The 23,802-nt window shown below is 39.4% G+C and overlaps 1 protein-coding gene across 2 annotated transcripts in view; it reads right to left on the reverse strand.

Moving 5' to 3' along the window:
- Positions 1-326: 326 nt before the first annotated feature.
- cntnap2b (contactin associated protein 2b) overlaps positions 327-23,802 on the reverse strand; it is a 39,513-nt gene continuing 16,037 nt past the window's right edge. Inside the window, exons 11-25 of one of the 2 annotated variants that reach the window (XM_057857504.1) lie at positions 22,413-22,519; positions 22,209-22,328; positions 20,224-20,336; positions 19,980-20,064; positions 16,489-16,645; positions 16,275-16,402; positions 15,984-16,154; positions 15,574-15,792; positions 14,332-14,568; positions 14,016-14,249; positions 12,188-12,321; positions 9,983-10,076; positions 6,889-7,116; positions 6,716-6,790; positions 327-2,170 (exon numbers count right to left, since the gene is read on the reverse strand). In XM_057857504.1, coding sequence (XP_057713487.1) covers positions 1,971-2,170; positions 6,716-6,790; positions 6,889-7,116; positions 9,983-10,076; positions 12,188-12,321; positions 14,016-14,249; positions 14,332-14,568; positions 15,574-15,792; positions 15,984-16,154; positions 16,275-16,402; positions 16,489-16,645; positions 19,980-20,064; positions 20,224-20,336; positions 22,209-22,328; positions 22,413-22,519 — 2,302 coding nt within the window. In that variant the 3' untranslated portion in view covers positions 327-1,970. Of the gene's footprint in view, positions 2,171-6,715; positions 6,791-6,888; positions 7,117-9,982; positions 10,077-12,187; positions 12,322-14,015; positions 14,250-14,331; positions 14,569-15,573; positions 15,793-15,983; positions 16,155-16,274; positions 16,403-16,488; positions 16,646-19,979; positions 20,065-20,223; positions 20,340-22,208; positions 22,329-22,412; positions 22,520-23,802 lie in introns of both variants that reach the window. The other variant, XM_057857503.1, reaches the window with a different exon arrangement.

Here is a 23,802-nt window from a genome sequence, read left to right on the forward strand (position 1 = left end):
AGTTAGGTTGAAAAAGTACAAAAGCTGTACCGCATACAAACGGGGAAGAATCGTCTCAGGTGTGATTTGTTTGAAGATTCAAGGTAATTATTGTATTTTTCGTACCATGCATACATTTTGAAACATCGTGACAAAATCAATAGGAGAAATTAGCCGCTACAGCATTGGCGTTATAATTCGCAATATGTACATAAAATAAATGCTAACTGCCTGTTTTTTTGCTTTTAACCATGAATCGAGACTATTTGACGTTCATATATATATATATATATATATATATATATATATATATATAAAGAACTCAAGGATTTAAGCATTCATTCACAAGAATTTTCAACGTAAAAAGCTCTTTGTAGTGATTAGGCGATTAGACTAGCAGCACATTCGACATACTTACGTAAAATAAATGCTAAATGCCCGTTTTTTTTTTTTTTTTTTGCTTTTAAGCATGAATCCAGAATGTTTTACGTCCATAGCTATAAAGAATTCAGGGATTTACGCATTTATTCACAAGAATTTTCAACGTCATAAGCTCTTTGTGGTGATAAGGCTGCGCCACAATGGCTTAAAGACAAGCAGTACATTCGACGTATTTACGTAAAATAAATGCAAACTGCCTGGTTTTTTTTTTGCTTTTAACCAAGAATCGAGACAGTTTTACGTCCAAATCTAAAAAGAATTCAGGGATTTACGTATTTATTTACAAGAATTTTCAACGTAAAAAGCTCTTTGTGTTTCCACTCAGTCAGCCTTGACGGAGATAGGCCCCCTATGAATCGGCCCCCCGCCCCATGTCCCATCAATATGTTATGAAGTCTATGACTTTTCCTTACTGGAATGAAATGAAATTAATACATGTACTTGAACAGTGGCCTTGCTCATTTATATATTTTAAACAAAAAATGCCCATTTACCTAAAAAAACAAAAAACAAAAAAACCTGCAGTGTCTGTTCCCTAATGTAACCAGCGTCCCATCTTCGAGATTGCATAAACTCAAAATAAGTTTCAATGTTTCAGTGTCCATATGCATTTTGAAAGAATGCACTGAGGCAATAGAGAATATGCTATGAAACAATCAGGCAAAGCTTTACACATAGAACATGAAGAAAATGTCATGCCATTACATTGTAATGCAAACAAATGGGATACAATCAAATGTCAGGATGTAAGCCATCATTTGTATTGAAGCAACATTCTCAACCAGAAATGCCAGCCTTCACAAAAGTAAACAGATTTCAACAAAGGGCCCCATTCAGTGCTGACGACAAGTTGTTAATCACTGTGTATGAGTTCTACACCAATTAAATGACTTTTTGTCCTTAAAACATTCAAATTTGGTTTTCATTCTAACTGAACTAAATGTGAGCTTAGTCTAAAAGTGAGGAGTTGGATTCGAGTGATATCTGCACCTGATTTCTGCAGCCATAAAAGTAAGGTAAATAAAATCAGTGCAGTTTATTCATATAAGAGACACATTTCCTTTATACATGCGTGCTAAGGTATCTCTCTTAAATATAAAAGAAGCATGAATACGACAAATTAAAAAATGCTATGAATGTGCAGTGTTACTATACTATTAGTTGGCACAAAGCAGCAGCTTACAGTACATGATTTTTGATACCGCTGTCAACTTTCCCTAACTGCTCTTATTTCAAGAAAACCACTGAATAAAGTACAATATGAAATATAACTTAAATATGAATAAATAAAGATATTAACCATAAAAATCTCATCATTCTTACGTCCAGCCATGGCATTTAGTACAGTAAATGAACTGCCTCCTAATTACACACGTGTTTGACCAAGGCTTTGCACCCCCTCCCCCCCTTCATTGTGATGTGTACAGGATGTGCTGATGTCCATAAACTTTTCATACAAACGCCCTCAAACAAGTCCTCCAGGTTCCACTATTTCTCACTATGCTTAAAAACTACCTACAGCCTTGAGTCCATTAAGTTTGACGGAGAGTTTAGATAAACCACTCCTTTTTGCTCTCTTCGATGGTTTCAGTGAAGGCGGGGTCATTGACGATGATGGCCGCATCGGCGCAGTCTGCCGACTCGGCACCCTTGGCTTCATTGGTGTGGTAAGAGCCTTTGTGTCGGAACATGTGGCGGATGACGAACACCATGATGCACAAAACTGTGAAGATGACCACGGCGATGATGCCTGGAACCACAACAAATTAAAACGTCAACGTCACGATAAATTCTGGGTTGGATATACAGTGTATCACAAAAGTGAGTACACCCCTCGCATTTCTGCAGATATTTAAGAACAGTGGGGTAAATAAGTATTTAGTCAACCACTAAATGTGCCAGTTCTCCCACTTGAAAATATTAGAGAGGCCTGTAATTGTCAACATGGGTAAACCTCAACCATGAGACACAGAATTTGGAAAAAACTAAACAAAATCACATTGTTTGATTTTTAAAGAATTTATTTGCAAATCATGGTGGAAAATAAGTATTTGGTCTATACCAAGACTTCATCTCAATACTTTGTTATGTACCCTTTCTTGGTAATAACGGAGGCCAAACATTTTCTGTAACATCACAAACTTTTCACACACTGTTGCTGGTATTTTGGCCCATTCCTCCATGCAGATCTCCTCTAGAGCAGTGATGTTTTGGGGCTGTCGTTGGGCAACACGGACTTTCAACTCCCGGCTGAATATATGAAAAAGAACATCTCGACCACTCCTTGATGTCTGCGATTTTTGCATCACGACCCTTGTTATATTACCATGTTTCACCCATAAAATCCTTGCCTGGCACGGCCAGACTGTTCTCCCTGTATTTTTCAAACACTGAGAGAAAAGTCTGGGAACCAGCCCATTAACGGCATCTCGAGCAGGTGTAACCCGAGTCTGTTCTGTGCCGCCCCGCGTTCCGCTCCCACCTCTGACTAGGCTGGGACGCGAACCCGCGCGCCGCGACAATTCTAGTCGGCAGGCAAGCTCGGTAACCACTGCGCCAATAAAGCTCGAGCCAACGGCGCAGCCGTTAGCGACCTTACATGAAGGAATCGGCGGGGAGGTTTCCACGTGCTACAACGGATACACTTTCTGTGTACCCGTTACACTGGTACAAAATCAATTGACAAATCCGATTCGTTTATTTGCGTGACGTGTTCTGAACGAGCAACGTCACTCTTGCGCGCCGAAAGTCGTCTCCACAACAACACAGATGGTGAACAGGAGAGCCGAGAATATGTTCCAATCCACGGTAAAATAAGTTTTAAATTACCAAAAACACATCGACACGAGTCATTGACAACAGTCTGTCTCGCGCTAGCCATGTTGAATAAACTCCGCTCTCCTCGTATGTTTACTTCCGCGCGCAAGTCCCTCGTCCTGCCCTCGTCTGCCCGTCGCTGATTGGTCCACTCCGCTGTCTGTTTGCTGTGGCTTGCTCCGCCCTGGAAATTTTATCCGCTGAATGGTGGCCAGACTCAATAGCTAGAACAGCGGTGAGTCTGGTGTACCAGGCAAATAAAATCCCCCCCAAAATCCAGCTGTGGCCATTCACATCTGTGTCTTGACACTCGATGTTACATGCTACGTGGAGTTTTTGGATCGAAACAAGGTAAGTACACGATAATATGTCGTTAAAATCATTGTGTCTTTAATTCTGCTCTCGCGTGCTCTCGCCTCCAGTTAGGGTTTTGCTGGTTACAATTAAAAAAAAATTTTTTTTAATGCCCTCCTGATGGGGGAAAATATTACATAATGCTTATTATTATTATATTATTATAATTATTGTTTTTATGTCTGTGAACAACTTCTATTGTTTTTCACCTTGTTCCCATAGTTAGGAGACGCGCTTGAGTAGGGAATCTCACGAGATAACTTGTTTTGCACCATAGTATCCCATAGCTAGAAGGGAATCTCACGAGATAACTTGTTTTGCACCCATAATATTTACATCTGTTGCAGCACACCTCATTTGTCCCATATGAAAAGTCCTTCTTCAAGGGGGCTGAACCAAAAGTAGCTTTAATGTTTGTCATTGGACGGGGCCGCGCCGCTCAGAGGCGGAAGTTGGCCTCTCCGCCTCCGAGGGTTGCGTCCTTACAAAAGCGGACGTTTCCGGGCGACCCGTGAAGTCCGCTGGTGGATTAAGCGTACGGATCGCCCAGCTTTGTCCTTTTGCCGCTTTACTGGAGTGTTGCTGGCTTCCCACTCATTTGTCACGGTAAGCGATTTTCATTGCTAAGGGACAACTAGTTGTGCTGTAACGATAACGCGGGGATTCTGGGATTGACAAACTCAAATCTAGCGTCACTTTACCATTGTTTTTGCTTGTTTTTGATACTTGTTGCTTGCTCTTGTGGGATTGTAATCAATAAATCTCATTTATTCTGCATTTTCTAATCAATAAACATCGTCTTTTGAGCAAAAGTGTGCCTGTTACTGATTCACCGCGAACCTGGAAATTTCGGAAAACACCTCCTGTCCAAAAATGTTCTTCCCACAGAAAATAGAGATTTTAAGCTTTCCAATGATGTATCACACATGCATACTGTATAGGACCATTTTGAAATTTGGTCAAGTTGGGGGTCTCAGAGCGGAACTTCAAGTCACCTGAGTGTTTTCCGCCATATATACAGTCATGTGAAAAAATTAGGACACCCCATTAAATATTCAGTTTTTTTATTCAGTCCTTTATTAGGAAATGATCACATATCAATGTCTGACCTTGTTTTTCCTTTATCAATGGAAAAGAAAATGATTTAATTGCAGGTCAATAACAAAAATCAACATTGTTTTGCTCATTAAACCAAATAAAAATGCATATTCTAACTGAGGAAAAAGTTAGAACACCCTACCACCTAATAGCTAGTGTTACCCCTTTTGGCTGAACTAGCTTCAGTGAGATGCTTTTTATAGCCATCTCCCAGTCTTTGACATCAGTCTGAGGAACGTTTACCCCACTCCTCATCGCAGAATACTTGAGGAATATGTGAGATCATCTGGGAAAATATTAAAGCTGAAGCGAAACTGGACCCTGCAACATGACAATGACCCAAAACATACAAGTAAATCCACCAAAGACTGGCTGAAAAGATGACTTGAAACGGGCTGTGCATGCAAGAAACCCCTCAAACATCTCACTGTTGAAAGTTTTCTGCATTGAGGAGTGGGGCAAACTTTCTTCAGATCGATGGTAAAGACTGGTAGATGGCTACAAAAAGCGTCTCAATGAAGTTATTTTTGCCAAAAGGGGTAACACTCACTGTAAGGTGATAGTTGATAGTTTCCTCAGAATATGCATTTTTGTTGAAATATTTAGTTTAATGAATAAAACAATGTTATTTTTCGTTTTTTAGGTGAACATTTCTTAATAAATGACTGTATAAAAAGCAAATAATAAATAATGATAATTTAATGAATATGTGGCCCCTTTGGGTGCTCTCAAAGTGGGTAAAAATAGTGGAAAGAGCCGCTGGCTGGCAACTTTGCCTCCATTGATCAAAGGCATCTGAGGTGCATATCCTTATTTTTTTCTCAATTTGTCATAACTCATCTCACATTCAGAACATTTCTTTTGCTCTATTAATAGAAGATATCGTTAATTCTGACCGTGAAAGTGGTAGCAACCTGAGTTGATATAGCCTACAGCTAAAGATGTCCCGATCACGTCATTTTCAAAGTATCGGAATTGGCAAAAAAATATCAGACATGCCTTTTTTTAATATACTTTTTTTTTTTTATTTAAATCGTTTTCTAATTGTATTTAACGTTACAGAAAAAATGTCTTACACTCATCCAGAGTAGTTTTGGCTTAAAGTAGGGCTATCAAATTTATACTGTTAACGGCGGTAATTAATTTTTTTAAAATTAATCACGTTAAATAATTAACGCATGCGTCACATTTCAATCTATAAAGGCGCCGTTTTACCTATAGATAGCGCTAAAAGGCAGCGTATAATGAGTAGAGAGAATTTTGACAGCCTTTGGAGCCATTTTTAATGTGGCTAAAGTCTTACAATAACTCTCTCAGCAATTAAAAACAACGTGGGAGGCAATGTGGGGGAGATAGGTAGTAGTTGATCATTTTCTTAACAACCTATGTTCTTTCCCAACGCAGAGAAGATATATCAATTGGTGCCCCTACGCACAGTCATGGTTGCACTTCCCATCATGCATTTGGGCAGCAGTTAAATGGCTGCAGTATCATTTACTGAAAGCTCAACAAATACACTAGATGGCAATATTTAGTCATAATATACAAAGTCACATTTATCCTTTAAGAATTACAAGTCTTTCTTTCCGTGGATCCCTCTCACAGAAAGAATGTTAATAATGTAAATGCCATCTTGAGGATTTATTGTCATAATAAACAAATACAGTACTTATGTACTGTATGTTGAATGTATATATTCGTCCGAGTTTTATTCATTTTTTTCTTAATGCATTGCCAAAATGTATACGATCGGGAAAAATTATCGGGAATGATTGGAATTGAATCGGGAGCAAAAAAAAAAGCAATCGGATCGGGAAATATCGGGATCGGCAGATACTCAAACTAAAACGATCGGGATCGGATCGGGAGCAAAAAAACATGATCGGAACAACCCTATACAGATCTGTAGCAACCTGGATGAAGACAAAGAACTAGCCTCGTAATTGGCTGATTACCTAAACCCTGAGGTTGTTTGATGAATAATTGAAGTGCAAATCCGACATAACGCTCTTCTTACAAAATTTACCTCCAATGAAAGCAGAGTTGCGATTGACGCCCTTACTGCTGGCCGATTCCTCACTGAAAGGGAAAACAGCTCCAGCTGTGGGTAAAGTGAAAACGGAAGTATTGGAAGTCAATTACACAGCCACCATTCTTTGTGTCCTCGTCAATGTTTCGCGTGCAGGCCCGTGTCCCTACCGGTTTCTAGGTGCCAGGGGTCGTTTGCCGCCAGGGGGGAGATGGTCAGAGGGGAGGCTCCGCAATTGGACGGGACCAGAATCCCATGGGTGCTGACGGGAGCAGACTGGCTAGAGCGCAGGGCAGCTTTGAGTGGTGCCAAGCTGTTCAGCTGAACTCTTGACAGGCATCCCACGAATCCTGGCGTGTTGTAGCGCTCAATCAAGATGGGATCAATTTGTCCTGTTTCTACAAGCCCAACAAAAACCAATGCAAAAATTAGCCCAGTACTGAACATTAATACGTAAATATAAAATCAAATTCTCCTTTCAACCCTTTAGAACGAAAGTCGTAAAATTGCGACAACTCAGCAACATGCCAGAGCTGCTAATATGATGCCTCATGTAGTTACTAGTTAACACCAAAAGATGGCAGACATCTGCAGCACAAAGTGCTTTTATTTTACACAACAAAACAGGAAGAAAAGAAGAACCGGTTGGTGTGAGAGCAGAAGATGCAGAGCACAGGGTTACACTGCAAAAACACACCTGCTCAAAATTAGTTACTGTCATTTCCCGAATATAACGCACTTTTTTTCCCAAAATCCACTTGTAAAATCATGGGGATCCATTGTCGACCATTACGGTACATGACGTCACTAGAGATGTCCGATCACGTCATTTTCAAAGTATCAGAATCGGCCAAAAAAATATCGGCCATGCCTTTTTTTAATACATATATACTTTTTAATTAAATTGTTTTCTAATTGTATTTAACGTTACAGACATAATATGTTACACTCATCCAGAGTCTTTAGATTAGGCTTAAGGTAGGGTTATCAAATTTATCCTGATAACGGCGGTAATTAATTTTTTAAAAAATGTATCACGTTAATATATTTAACGCAATTAATGCATGCACTGCACGACCCACTCACGCATTGTCGGGCTCAATCTGTAATGGCGCCGTTTTACCTATATAGAGAGATAAAAGGCAGCGTAAAATGAGTAGAGTGAATTTTGGCAGCCTTTGGAGCCTTTTTTTAATTGGCTAAAGCCTTACAATCCCTCTCCCTATGTTTAGAAATATCATGGGAAGCAAGGTAGCAATTGATCTTTTTCTTGACACCTTATGTTATTTTCCAACGCAGAGAAGATATATCAACTGGTAGCACTATGCACAGTCATGGTTCCACTTCCCATCATGCATTTGGGCATGGCTACAGTATCATTTACTGAAAGCTCAACAAATACACTAGATGGCAATATTTAGTCACAATATACAAAGTCACAAGTCTTTCTATCCGTGGATCCCTCTCACAGAAAGAATGTTAATAATGTAAATGCCATCTTGAGGATTTATTGTCATAATAAACAAATACAGTACTAATGTACTGTATGTTGAATGTTTATATTCGTCCGAGTTTTATTCATTTTTTTCTTAATGCATTGCCAAAATGTATATGATCGGGAAAAATTATCGGGAATTATTGGAATTCAATCGGGAGCAAAAAAAAAAGCAATCGGATCGGGAAATATCGGGATCGGCAGATACTCAAAACGATCGGGATTGGATCGGGAGCAAAAAAACATGATCGGAACAACCCTAGACGTCACCATTTTGTTTCGGTAATACTTCACTCTGATTGGTTGAATGATTTCGTCTGTGTTAAATTCTGCTTTTTTCACTCTTCACAAAGCAAAGAATTTAGTTTCTTGAACTCATTTGAGTAAACGTTTATTGCAACTCGGCCACTCGGACCATAACAAACGTAACACAACACAGACTTCCTGTGTCCGTCAACTATATCTGTCCCTCGGGAAACTCAAACCCAAATAACAATAGTTCCTATTGCTACAGTCTACAGCGATGCGCTCTTTCCGATTTCTGACTTCAGTCCTCACTTTTATTTTACCGTATCAATCCATGGAAGAAACATTTATTCACCATGATAAAACGAGCAAGTTATACAACACCCTTTAAAAGAAAAGTCATATCTGTTTTGTTTTCTCCTGGATTCTGTTAAGTTGGAGAAGTTGTCAAATCATACTGTTACCGTACATATTGTCAGTTTACGGTAATGTTTTGAACTACCAATGTGCTATGCTTGTGCTGTTTCGCCAGTCAGTAAAATGACATTTCTCTATCTGTACACAAGCTCTGTTTTCTTGTATTCTTCTATGTATTGGTGCTAAAATTACAGTGCGCGTTATACACGGGTACAATAATTTCCCCTAGATTTTACAAGTAAATTTGGGGTGCGCGTTATACACGGGATATTTGGGAAATTACGGTAAATTCCCTTGTTTTCAGTGTAAATCCACTAGAAATAAGTGAACAAATCTGCAAGTGCTTCACGTAAATTTTACTCACTTAAATTTCTTGAAATAAGAAAAATTTGAAAAAGTTTGACTGACTTATTTTAAGCAATAAATTACTATAATCTTAAAAAAGCTTTGAAATGTCAAAAATTTTCTTAATTTCAAGAATTCACAATATATTGTTGTATTAATTGGAAAGCAAATTTTTCTTAATTTAGGTGAAAAATGATCAACTTTTAGACGTACAGTATGGGCTAATTAAGAACAAATAGTAATTTTACTTAAAGTAAGTGGAATAGTCTTACATATTAATCTGTTAACTAGTCTTTCACACTCAAAACAAGAAGGAGAAAACTATTTGACTAAATTTAACAAAAATAATCTTATTAAGACATTCTGAATTTGCAGTGTAGATGGAGAAAAACGATTCGCTGTGGTGACCCCTGTAGGGAAAAGCCGAAAGGAAAACAAGAAGAGAAATTTTAAGTCAAAGGATGAGGAGAATTACTCCTTCTGAAGTCAATAAAAAATACTGTAAAAGCTGTTCAGTGAAAACGAGCATCCTCATTGCTAAACTGGACAGAGTGCTTGCTTATAATGTTTTTGCCTCAGTCATCGCAACATTCAACTTTAGTCGTGTCATTTCAGTGGAAAAAGTCTTTATAACAAAACCTAAAATGCACTCTTAGTCACATTTCAGTCCAGGCACACAAAACATAAATAAAAAGGCAGCCTCTTGACTGAGCAAGACCAACACACACAATGGTATTGATCGATGTATAGTATGTGCTTACCAAAAACTTTTCCCAGAAACAGACTTTTGATCAAGTTGAATTCTGTATCTGATGCCTCAGGCAATATGTAAGTGGATACTGGGTAGTGGTCCAGCTGGAAAATATGAAAAGTGCGAGGAAGGAGCAGGTATGATGAAAATTGCCATGTACTAGTAATGCAATTTGATTGGCTATGGCCAACAAAAGAAATATGATACAAAAGACCAGAGGTGGGTAGTAACTAGTAACTCATTACATGTACTTCGTTACGTTTACTTGAGTAACCTTTGGAGAAAAATGTACTTCTCAGAGTATTTTTACAAAGCCATACTATTTTCTTTTACTTGAGTAGATTTGTGAAGAAAAAAACGCTACTCTTACTCCGCTACTTTGGGCTGCACAACAGTCGATACAATTTTCCTCTTAATTCTAAACTGTAGATTTATTCATTTTTGCCAGCGATGCTAAGAATTGCTGTAACAATGGCGTATCGCACGTTACACATCACTTCCGCTCATTAATATTCATGACGTTTGCAACTTTTGCTAAGGGGGAGACAAGCTCCCGTTTGTTCCCAATAGTAAATGAATGGAAATAGTGTAGGAAAGAGATGTTTACAGTGCTAATAAACCTACCAATTCTATCCGAAAATGATGTTCCTGGTCTTGAGTGTCGAGGGCTGAAAAAGAAGGAAAATGAAACGAGCCGACCTAAGCTTAGCCTTAGCTTTTTTACCACCATATGCCCTGTCTATCTTATATATTATATCCTCTGGTTGTCTTATGTCTCTGACCGTTCTTTTGGGCAATTTACATTGCTATTTTTCTGTAGCGATCGCAAATGCTATTTGTTGACAGCCAACGAACACTTTTAATTTTTTAATTAATAACAAATCTTAATTCTATAATTTATTTACACTTCCCCCTAATTCAAGTTGTTTTTTAACAACAGAAAAGGTAACAGTGGCAGTCAGATACCATTTTACTTCTTTGCAGGTCATTCATTGTCAGACAGAAGCAGCACGGCAAAACGGCACACTAAAAAATAAGTAAAAAATATCAAAATGACTTACCTCTTTGTCCTCTGAAGGACCATGCAACCCCAAAAGAATGTTTACTCTATTTGAAATGTGAATGGCTTCACCTTGCGTTAAACGTCCGCGTAGGTTGATCCATTCTTTACATTTTTTCCTCCGAGTTTTTGGTTTCGGGAAACGTATTGAGAAAACATCCTTCATATGTCGTAATGTCTAGGGTCGTTTCTACAAGTTCCATATCAGCAATGTTTGATCGGCATGTTCGTTTTTGAAAGATTACCAGAGAAAAATAGCAGAAATATAATGGTTTGTATGCAAGGGCGTGTGTATAATGTCCCACTTCCGCTTTATGATGCGATGTCACGGTCTAAAAATAGCATTCGTGCGGTACGCAATGAGATGCCGCAACAATTATCACATGACTCCATTATACCAATCAGACGCAAGCTTGCTGTTCTATGATCACGCTAGCCTGTTCAATCACGTGGCGTCTTAAAGCACCGTAAAAAATTGAGTATTCGACATAGGGGGCTGCCCTCAACATGACTCGAAAGCGTGGATTTTAACCTCTCTCCCAGTTTTTATTTTGCACCGATTGACCACGGAAAACCGGAGATATGATCCTTTTGATTAAAGAATAGTAACTACAAAAGAACTATTTACTATTCAAACAAGGAACTATTTTCTCCACTAGAGTGACCTCATGCTCTTTGGACAAATAATGCTTCATTTCCGTCATTTTTTTTCTGTCTCGCCGGAAGTAAGTGATTTATTTATTTATTTATTTTGTATTTCTTTGGTTTAATGTGGTTTTGTAATCCGTTATTGTACAGTATCATTATAACAATAGTTCATATAGATAATTCTGCGTAGAGAAAAAAATACCATTGTTTAAAAAAAAAATCTAACAAAATTTAAGCAGTTACTTACAATGTTACTCATTACTTGAGTATTCTTTTCACCATTTACTTTTTTGCTTGTGCTTGAGTATATATTTTGGATGGCTACTTTTACTTTTGTAATATTATTTTAAAGTAACGCTACTCTTACTAGAGTAAAATGTTTGCCTACTCTACCCACCTCTTCAGAAGACTCAATTCAAATAAATAAATAACAACTTTCAATCAAGACAGAATGAACTTTCAAATAGTGGGGACATTGCAGGAGGTCAAATAAAGTTGTACGCTGACCTGTAATCGTATCTTCCGTGAGTGTCGGGTTATGTTAACAGTGTGAGGCTGTCCGTTGGCCATGTTACGATGGTCAATATCTATAGTGAAAGGTTCTGGTAGTCCTCCCAGTCTGTAACGGATCTGGAGCGTGCCTGGAAACACGCAAACACACAGTACACTTTCTTTTAACAAAAGATTCCAACATAGAGTGGTTGACATTTTGACATTTTCAGACTATGTACAAGTTTGTGCAACAGTTTAAGTCGTCATTTAGAAACTGTAAAAATTGCACAGTTTTTCATGTTGGCTGGGCCTGCGTCTTATACTCAGGTGCGACTTATATTAAGTTTTAGGGGGGTTCACACTGACAGACACGAGAACAAAGCTCTTGGCATGTCCTCTACCATAGACTTCATAATGTATTGACGGGGCGCGGGGCCGATAAATAGGGGGCCTGCATTGTTGGCGAGGCCGTCAAAGCTGACAGAGTGCAATCACAGAATTCTTGTAAATAAATGGATGGATGTAAAACAGTCTCGATTCTTGGTTAAGAGCAAAAAACGTGAAGTTAGCATTCATTTTATGTAAATATGTCCAAGTACAATGCTAGTCTGTTAGTAAATGTAGCTCGCGGCCGCCTTAAGTAAACAGAGCTTTTCCGGACTGTTTTACATCCATATCAAGAAAGAATTAGGTTCTTTCTTGATATGGACGTAAAACAGTCTCGATTCTTGGTTAAGAGCAAAAAAAAACAAAACATGCAGTTAGCATTTATTTTACGTAAATATTGCGAACTATGATGCCTACGCAGTAGCGGCTAATTTCTCCCATTGATTTTTTTCACGTTTCAAAATGCATGCATGGTACCAAAAATATAATAATTACTAAGCTGCACTAGAAGCTATAATGCTGGGGGAAGTACAGCCACTGAGTCCTATCCCCTTTTTCTCACTCTACCTACCACCTGTCTTTACTCTCTCTTTTGTAATTCTAATACGTCTCTAATTGACTAGTCTCTTCATCACTGGTCACCCTGTGTCCCCCCCCCCCCAATATTCCAACAGCAGCCGCCTGACTATCCTGACCCCTGGCTGGATTGACGTCCTCGTTGCCACCCCCCCCCCCCCCCCCCCCGTCTCATATAGCTAGATGGACCCCCTCTTGGTCCCTCACCCCATTACATCTCCACGACCAGGATCTCCTTCTGCTAATACCCATCAACATTCCTGGTGCATCTATAGCCTGTCCGTCCTGGGAGTGGATCTCTCCTGGCTGTGGTTCTCCCTAAGGTTTTTTTTTTTCCCATTGGGTTTTTGGAGTTTTTCCTTGCCGCCATGGGGGTCTAAGGATTGGGGATGCCCAGGACATGAACTTCATCTAATTCATCTACTGCATCTGACTGTGTATGATATTGACTCTGCAAAGCCCTCTGAGACAACCTTGTTGTGATATAGGGCTATATAAATCAAAAATTTAATTGAATATATCCCGGTGATATTTATAGTCCAAAAAAATACGGCACTTATGTTTGCGTTATTGATTTTCATTTGATTGTTAGCCTATGCCATTATGGTGTTTTTCATTACAATCCCATTTTCTCTATATCAATAATCAATATACTAATCTTGCACAACGACATACATAATAAAATGAACCTCCAGTTGTTGATTTCGGTAGACATGATAAAACATACTTCCTGTTTTCATTTTTCTTCCTTAGTCAAATTTGCGACAGTATCAGTGTAATTACAACACCACTGGTGATGGTAATATTTTCTAAATGGAAGGTATTAAAACAAGGAGAAACAAAACTCAGAACTGTGGATGCAGTCCGATGACAACCTCACCGTTATGCCTAAGCACCACAGCCAGGTAGTCCTGAGTCCTGGAGCTGATATAGACCAGGATGCTTGGAGCGCTGGAAGTACTGAAGCTGAAAATTAGCTCCTCATGTGTCAAGTTGGCCTCAATAGGAACGGCAAAGCCTGCGAAGCTTTTCCCCTCCTGAACCACAGAGGGAGCTGCCTCCGGCAAGAAGTCATAGCGTACAAGGGTTCCCGTTTCAAAGTAGGCACCCACATCTACCGCAGACATTCAACAGTAGATCATAGAAGTCAGTCTTCCCTTCACTGTTTCCTGTGATGTTATTTGTGTGGGCCTTACCTTCAGTGCAGAAGGGTCCATCAAATGCAGTGAGCGAACAGTCACAAGAGTATCTGTTGTACTGCTCCACACACTTCCCTCCGTTCTTGCAGTGCATCCCAAAGCTGTTGCAGTGACCCTGGCAACCTGGATTTAGCCCCGGTGTCACCTTGGCCTTTTCCTCCAGGTCAAAAGTAAATCCATTTATCTTCAGAGCCCGCATGCAGCCCAGAAAACCCCTCTGACCTCCGGAAGCACCTGGAAAGATACCGTCAGAATGGAATCTGTAGAATCTGTCACAGTGCAGACAATTAAAGTGAATAATCAGGATTGCATGTTTTTTTTTTTTTGAATGGCTCTAAGGGAGCGCGTTCAAATGTCTTTTTGCTTTGTCTAATTGTTGTCTCTATCTTATTTGTTACATACAGCTATCCCTCGCTACTTCGCGCTTCAAACTTCCTCGTGCCCTCAGTCCATCGTGGATTTTGGATTTTTTTTTCAATTAAAAAAAAAAAAAAAAATACAGATGAGCTGTCCCGAGCCGATCTCACTCTCGATTCCTCCCTCTCTCTCTCTCTCTCTCTCTCCCTGTTCTCTGTTGGTCTGGCAGTGAGTGCACTGGAGTTGCTTATTAAAGTTACCAATGATTGACGGACGTTTAATTTTTGAATTTGCCAGATAAGTGGACTTCAAAGCACCACATGCGTCAATCATCGTTTAACTTGTTATACCGTTGCTGTGGCAACTCATTGTGTGTAAGTGAGCAGCTTGAGCGGATTTGAGTGGACTTACTCAATTAAGCGTTTAATAAAGCCAAGCATTTTTCTGCTTTATTCTTGTTTAAAAATAATTTGGTGGGACAGTAACATGTTTAAAAATGATCATAATTATTACATTTGAAGTGCTTAAAAAACATTTATTAAAATATACTGTATATACAGTATATACATTTTGGGGGGGGGTTGAAAAACATGTCTTATATATATCTCTTTCCAATGCTAAATCTGAATAAATACATTGAACACAAAAAAAAATAATAATAATTTTTTTTGGGGGGGGGGGGGTTTTGGGGGCTACTTCGCGTTTTTTCACTTATCGCAGCGGGTTCAGGTCCCTATTAACCGCAAAAAACGAGGGATCACTGTATTGTAAAAGTCCTAATAGTTCCCACTTTTCTCCACTCCTTTAATTGTATAGATAGACAAATAAAAAAAACACATAATTGAAAATAATTCATAAACTGATTGCAACTTAGTTTCTTACCAAGGTATAGGTCGCTGTAGAACTCCAGTTTCGTATGTCCCTGCGGAGGTGTGAGCCTGAAATCTCGGTGGTCTCCATCAAGCTGCAGAACAGCCTCCTTGACGTTCTTCTCAGCCTCCACACGATGCCACTGGTCATCATTTAAGGGCACCGGAGAGCGCACAATAAGCTCCATTTTCTCACTTCCCACGTCAAAGGAGAAAGACACAGAGGAGCCGTCTGAAACACCAGCACAACAGTCAAACTCTAAAATTCTTCATCATGACATTATTACACATAATTGGCCTTCTTTTGCTTTTCATTATTTGTTACATCAGGTCTCTTGCAGAGAGAGATTTTGAGAGAAAACAATGCAAAGTTACTCTTGTTAATTGCTCTATTTGATTGTCCATTCAACAGACTATGCACACCTTTTAGTTCAATGTGAAGGAAGTCAGATGTTCCTGAATATTGCAGAAACACTCCATGACTGGAGGAGGTCTTAAAGTAGAAGGAGATATCAGTACTGGTTTCTCCTCTGAAGGAGGAGAAATGAAGGGAGGATGCTGGACTGGTGAAGGATGCGGCATTCCAGTATTTTCCTGACGGCATCAAAAGCAGTTGAGATATATAATGTTAGTTTTTGTTTTTTTTGTTTGTTTGCTTGTTTTTAAAATCACATCAACTCTGAAAGAGAGCATCTTGCTAGGTTATACACTTACGGTCCCCCTGACATCTGAGCGGCCCCACTGTCAATTTGGCCTCAGATCCAGCTCTGCCTGTATCTCCAACCACAACCTCCCGGACTGGCAAATGGTCCTTATACACCAGCAGGCCTGCATCCTCTCTCCTGCATACGTGCAAACACACATAAACAAAACACACTGCGCAAATTTTTCATTTGATTAAAGACAGAAAGTCAAACAGTCCACTCACCAGGAGCGATGATCCGCGTCACAGTTGCAATCGTGTTTGGGATTAGTACAGTTGTGTTCAATTCCACATGCGCACTTCTGTATCCCTGGACCTGAACCTCCCCAATAGGAATGTTTCTCATTGGCCCGTCCAACCCACCAGGTAAACGGTTCACTGTCTGTAATTCAGAATATGCTTTTATTTACAAGGGCGTAGAATTGGGTAGAGATGCTCACGACATGTTTTTACCAAAATTCAGCCCCTACTGTGTAGTAACTATCATTGCAGCCACTGTCCGTTGGGTTTAGTCAATGATAGTCTGTGGCAGCCCTGGCCGTCTAATCATTGTTTTTTGAGACTCTTTCAGTCCGCTGATCGTTGCCTCTGGCAGCTGGCTGCCTCCCCTCCCAATCGACGTCGGATGGACAGACGACGACGCAGCCGCTGATTGGCCACGAAAAAGGGCGCCAAGCTTGAAAAGTCAGAAGCTGTCAACTAACAGCTGAGGTCGCATTTGACAGCATTCGTGCTGCGGTCCTCCTCGCCAGCTGTTTGCTCGCCAATTACTCTCATGTGCGTTTGATCGCTACTTTGTTACACTCCCGCGTTTTCGGTGAGGTCTTTTGTGTTTATTCATTATTGGATCGGTTTTGTTCACCACTGTAAATAGGAGCACTGAAGCAGTAGGAATAAGCTGCCTTTTCTGTCCAACCCGTTTTCTCCTGTTTTGTTTAGAGTAGGAAGCCAGGGGTAGTGGCTGTGTCTTTTTGTTATTTCCTTTTTACGATCAGGGTTTAGTTAGCGGGTGGGGTTTAAGTGTAGTTCCTTTTGTTTGTTGTTTTGGCCTGGGCTTACCCTGAAGCCACGCTTCTTCCGCATTTTTTATAGCCTATATTGTTTGTTGTTTGATTATCGTGAATAATTGTGTCCACTTGTAAACTTGTGTGGCTCGTTTTATATTACGCCCTTAGTGAGCCATCCGTGGAACGTAACATAGTCACAAAAATGGTTAAATGTGGGTCTCTGCTACTGTAGAGGTACATCCTCTAACCTTAATTGTTTCCCTGATTGGCTGAAGGGTTTTTGCTCAACTTACTGTAGATGTGATTGGCTGTCCCAGCCGTCACACCATCTGCTCTGAAAAGCCACAGCGGGAGCTTCGAAAGCTGCCTGCAACCTGATACCTTGCGCATTCACATCGAACCTTTGATTTTTGTAACTGAGGTTCCAAAGCAACAAAAATAAAAGGTCTGAATACACATTAAAGGGAACCTCGGACCTAAAGACTTGTAGGCTCTGATAAGCCACAATTACTCTCTTTTACTAAAGTAGGTTATTAGAAACACATAAAATATTGCCATTGATTTAAAAATCTATAATATTTAGTACATGTTTTGATCTCCTGAGGGCGCCATGTTTTAGGCGCGCAATGGACGCTCGGGGTGATGATGTAGATTGTCACTGTCACTCGACGAATACTACTGCAATTCCTTGTACAAGGCGAGACGTCCAACACATGCGCTCAACTGTTAAAAGCGGCGAGTACTTACTATTTTTGTTTTTATTGATTCCTTTTATTACCTTTTCATTGCCTTAAAATACTTTTTGCATGTGTTTCCCTCTCATACTTTTCAGCATTGTGTTTTCTTGTGGTAGCTTTAAAGCAGATTGTTGATCTGTTGACCACATTAGTCACGTAGCATATTTAAAACACCGTTATTTGATGTTCCAACGTTGAAGTATTTTCTTAAGGCATCTTTAGTCTGTCCTGTCTATATGCATCTAAATCACTGGTGTCAAACTGACTCCATAAAGGGCCAAGTGGGTGCAAATTTTCTTTCCAACCAATGAAGAGGACACCTTTTGACCAATCTGATCTCTTCCTTGGGTAATCAGTTAAACTTTGTCAGGTGCTGGTTGTTTCAACAGAAAATTCATTGGTTAAACTGTTTGCGTGGTATCGGTTGGAACAAAATCCAGCACCCACTTGGCCCTTTGTGGAATTGGTTTGACACCTATGATCTAAACCAGGGGTGTCCAAACTTTTTGCGAAGGGGGCCAGATTTGGTGTGTTAAAAATGTGGGGAGGCGACCTTGGCTGAGGTTCTTTACGTACAACAACAACGTATTTAAACACATTTTAGCAAGGCATTCTGTTTCACATTTGCTTTTTATTATAATTTCAACAGTCTTAAGCATGTGTTTTGGTTCATTTGAAACATGCATATCACATGCAGTTGAATAGTCATCACTTAACCTTTTTTTTCTTAAACAAACTAGCTTCAAGTTGCGTCAATTTCTCGTAGCGTTCCTTCCCTGCAATATTGTCGTACATGTCAGCGTGTTGCTTTTGGTAATGTCGCTTGACATTGAACTCTTTAAAAACAGCCACTGTCTCCTAGCAAATGAGGCAGACAGTTTTTGTGTATTTCAGTGAAGAAATAGTCCAATTTCCACCTACCCTTGAAGCGCCGGCCCTCACAGTCAACTTTCCTTTTTTTTGTTTATTGTCGCCATTTTAGAAAATTGGGGGTAAAGCGTCACACGCAGTGATGTCACTCAGAGTGCTGCTGCCCTCTAGTAGGTAAATGAGGAACAGCATTAAGTTTAAGCAACTTCATATGCTGCTCAATTTATTAAGTCTATGTGCGGGCCAGACATTATGGGTTTTATGACAGAGGCTGCAGGCCGGATGAAATTTGAACATGGGCCGCATTTGGCCCCCGGCCGGACTTCTGACATGCCTGATCCAAACAAAACAAGCTGAAAGCGCACAGTAGTACTTTGGGTGTCAAATTCGCCTCTTGTAGAACGTTTCGCCGGTGTAGCACATTTCGGCAAAACACCGTTTTTTTTTTTCCTTCCTACTCTCGTCTCGTCTCAACCCGTCTCTCCTGTTTATTTTGCTTTTGCTGCTCGTTTTGTGAAATATCTACAGTGCTGTCATGCTCATAAATGTTCCTCTCGGGTTCAAATTGAAAGGGTTGAACAGATGATATGCTTATGTCGCTAGAGTCATACTCTGGTAGCACAGCAGCATAACCATGTGACGTCACCAGAATGGCGACCTTCTAGTTAAACTAATTTTACAAATTGTATAAAACTGAAAACATCAAGTGGACTTTCAATATCAAAATATTTAGCTGATAACAACGTTTATCTTTTAAGAAATACAAGTCTTTCTATCCGTGGATCCCTTTAATAATTGGTGTCATTTACTTTTTAGACCACCCAGAGGGAGACCTCAAAAACTCATTTACTTTGTTTTTGTTCTCCTTGTTCTTCTTGTTCTTGGGGAGGACACTATCTAAAGATGCAACTCCTTCGTTATTCGTGAACGGCTAGCAAGGAACTTTGGTAGCTATATTAGAGGGATGACTCACCATCATCACACAATTAATATTGGCAGTTACAGTAAAACACTTATCAGAGATTATATGACTTTAAGGGGGGCAACAATAATACTTATGGGTCCACTGTCAACTTTTAATAGAAATTGATGGATACTTTACCTGGAGTGTTGAGTAGACGAGACATTCGGCAGGCATAGGCTAGATATTGTTCACACTTTTCTGCACTGCTAGTGATTGATTGCAACTGAAAGGCAAACAAGCAAACATTGGTTTACCCTCTTTGTTACATAGCTTGGTTTTCTGCAGTTAGGTAAACTCTATTAACAGTAAAGCAATGCATTTTATTTTTTTGTTACATCAATTTGAAATGCTTGACATGATAGGTAACAGGAACAGTGCATACCTGCTCATCTGTTACATTGTAAGAAAGATGCAACACTGCCTTTTCGTCTGGATTAGCAGTCATGATTGATGTCTGCGGTGAAAGATTGTTCTTCACTGTCGTCCAAACTTTTTCTTCTAAAGAAAACACAATAAATTAATATACTATCTTATTCTGTGAATAATGAAATGTCAGATAAAAAGAAATGCTTCAACAGAGTAAAAAGTAGGACAAAAGAGAAGAACAAAGACTACAGTTTGTTTGATTGTCATGGTGCAGTAATTAGTTTCTAAACAGTGAAATTGGATTTCAGATATAGTGCTTGAGCAAAATTCTGCAGTATGATGACAATCTGAGAAAAACAAAGATAGCTACTGTACACAACAGTGACATAAGGATGTATTTCCCCCTGCCTTATTTATAACTTTTTGATTTTTCCCCCCCTCAGTTAAATATTAACACCTTAAAAGTGGTTCTACTGTCGTCCTACAAAAACTATAACCATGTCAGGCCTATAGTTAACGCAAACTTTTTACTTCAGTTGTTCGTGTCAAGTAGCAGAAAGAGTTATTGGGCTCAGTTGGGCAAATAGTTTTGACATAGACCCAAATGGGTTTTTATTATTTCATCCGTTATGATAGGGGGAAAAAAATCATTTATGAGTTTTATTCTAAATTTACATTGCTTGTCTTCAGTGTTGGGCACGTTACTTTAAAAAAGTAATTAGTTATAGTTACTCACTACTTCTTCCAAAAAGTAACTGAGTTCGTAACTGAATTACTCTATTGTAAAAGTAACTAGTTACCAGGGAAAGTAACTATTTTCGTTACTTTAAAAAGAAGTTGTTGTATGTCAAAGAATTTGAAATTTTCTGAGCAGTATTCGAGTCAGTTGAATAGAGAAGAACAGACAGCTAGTTGTGTTATAGAACCTTGTAATATTTATTGCACCTCACCAGCAACAGATTTATCCTACACTTGAAGTGCAGCAAAAATAAACAGATTTGAATTGCTTACCACAGATGTCGACAAAAGCTTTGCCCCGGGACATAAATTACACTTTCCATGCATGTTTTTTCCTTTAATTTCGACCAACTTGAAATAGTGTTTATATCTCCAAATTTTCCTCTGAATGCTTTGCCATCATATCCCTCTGCATCTGTTTTGCGTGTGTGAGTTTGCCGCACGCCCTGTTCCGGAACTTGCGGTTTGTGTGTGAAAACACCGGCTCTGAAGTACGTGCGCTATTAGGCTCGAGCGTTTACATCACAGAATGGGGGATCACGTGAGATTTGACAACAACGCAGCCATATTGGAAGCAGGTCTGGCTCGCGGGACATTAAACTTTAACTTGCCAGTTCGATAAAGAGACAAACTCGTTACTAAGGCGAAGAACAGATATGTGATCAAACTTAAGGATGTGAACAATGTTGACCCTTATGAGCAAGCCGAAGACAAATGGAGTAAAGATGTCGATTCAACAATTACGCGAAACGGAAATTCTGCCTTATTTATTGTTTGGTGTATGTTACTAAACTCATCAGCGATTCCGAAATTACAAATCGCTACAAAGCTACGAACAGTTTTGCTGCGGATGGGTGCAGGACCTGCACATTACGACCGTATCAAACGGCAACTTCATCGTTCTTGCAAAGGTAGGCTATGTGTGTTTTCTATTTTCATTGCCATGAACCTGAACGCACCCCAAGTCTTGGATGACAAATAAACAGAGCAGAGTAGACTCGCGACGGCTGGTAGTTTCTTCAATTTATTCAAAGTAAGTAACGCACCGCTTTTGACCGTCAGTAACGGTAACGACGTAACGGCGGGGAAAAAAATTAGATTACCCCGTTACTGAAAAAATAACACCGTTATGTAACGGCGTTATTCCCAACACTGCTTGTCTTTCAGTGATACATGATTAAAGTTGTTTCAATTTTCTGATCTGACCAGAGGTGGCCACAGAATTTTTCACACTTTATCCAGAAACACTTTGGCTTTCCTCACCTGTCATGTCACACATAACTCTAAAAGGCTCTATAGCCCCACTGCCATCAGGGTCAATCCAATAAGTCCCAGAGCTTTTACCCTGGTGCTTATAGTCCTCACAGGACTGCTGAAACATTGCTGCAGGGGGGGGACAGAATACAAAAGCACACAACTCAGACGTCAAACATTCTGATGTAATATGGTCGACTGTTTGTTTCTTACAAGTATGACAGGTAGCTCCGTCGTATCCTGTGCCACTACAGTTACAGCTAAATGTATCCCATGTCTGAGAACAATGGGAACCGTGCTCACAGTGGTTGGGAACACACCTGAAACAACACATAGTGAGCAATGAAAAGAAACCCCTGTACGACACATAAAAAAAAAAAAAAATACATTTTTAATGTTAGCCCATAGACCTCACTGTCAGTTGATGAGACAGCTCCTACAGACATTGCACCACGGCTTCCCGTAGGGGGCCAGGTAGGCAGAGCGTCTGGCAGCTTTCACTGCGATAAACTCAAACACACGCTGCGTTTTAGTGCCAGATTTAATGGCAAAAAATAGCGTAACTTTAGCTTGAAATATTTACGTAAAATGAATTATAATTACCCGTTTTTTTTCTTTTATCAAAGAATCCAGACCGTTTTACCTTCATATCTATAGCAATTCCGGGATTTATGCAGTTACAGTATTTACAAGAATTTTCAACTTAAAAAAATAAATCTGTTTTGTGATGGCCGCCATGTTGGATTTTGTTTCCATACACAATAGTGTAACTTTACATTCAAATTACTGGTGCACAATAATTATTGGTCCAATAATTATCGGTCCGATAATAGGAATTATGACGTCATTCCGATAAATCCAATAACATTTATAATAGGACTGATAATATGTACTGTTCTGGCTTCACAGTTTACACACTACAATGGGAAATCAGTTGACCATTTGTGGGGCATTGCTCCCACCTGCTGGTCAGAATAATTCACTGCATCTATTTTTTGTTACAGTAGTTTGGTTCAATCACTTACACATTGCGGTGTCTAGCGTGGTGTCTAGCGGTAGCATTGACAGTCGTGAATGCTTTCTGTTACATTTCCGCCTCGGAAATATATGTATTTTATGTTTACTATAACATATGGATATGCAATATATGTTTACTTCTGTGGTGAAGGGTCTTATGTACAGAACTTCATAAGTTGTGTTATAGAAGCCAGCCAATGCTTTAGTAGCTCAAGCTAGTGTGGTATGCTATACATATAATAGTTGTGTATATTAGTGTATTGTGCAGTTTGTTGTATATTGACTATTGAATATGTGTATTTTTCTGTTGTACTTTCGCAATATTAAGACGAGTGTCTGCCCATACATGCAAGAAAAGACCAGACCTTGTGGTTTATGGAAGGGCATTAATTCTTAGCTGGCTGTCGGACAGTGCAGAAGTGAAACGCAGTTTTGTTCATGTCATTACGAAAAATCTGGTGAGATCAAAGGCAAATCTATGTTGAATCCACCACTAGTTTTTTTTTTTTTTAAACCTCCAGGTGTTCAAAAACCAGGTTATACATTTAAAAAATATATATATTTATTATCGGTTATCGATATCGGT

This window comes from Corythoichthys intestinalis, chromosome 14 (genome assembly GCF_030265065.1).
Source record: "Corythoichthys intestinalis isolate RoL2023-P3 chromosome 14, ASM3026506v1, whole genome shotgun sequence".
Classification (NCBI taxonomy): domain Eukaryota; kingdom Metazoa; phylum Chordata; class Actinopteri; order Syngnathiformes; family Syngnathidae; genus Corythoichthys; species Corythoichthys intestinalis.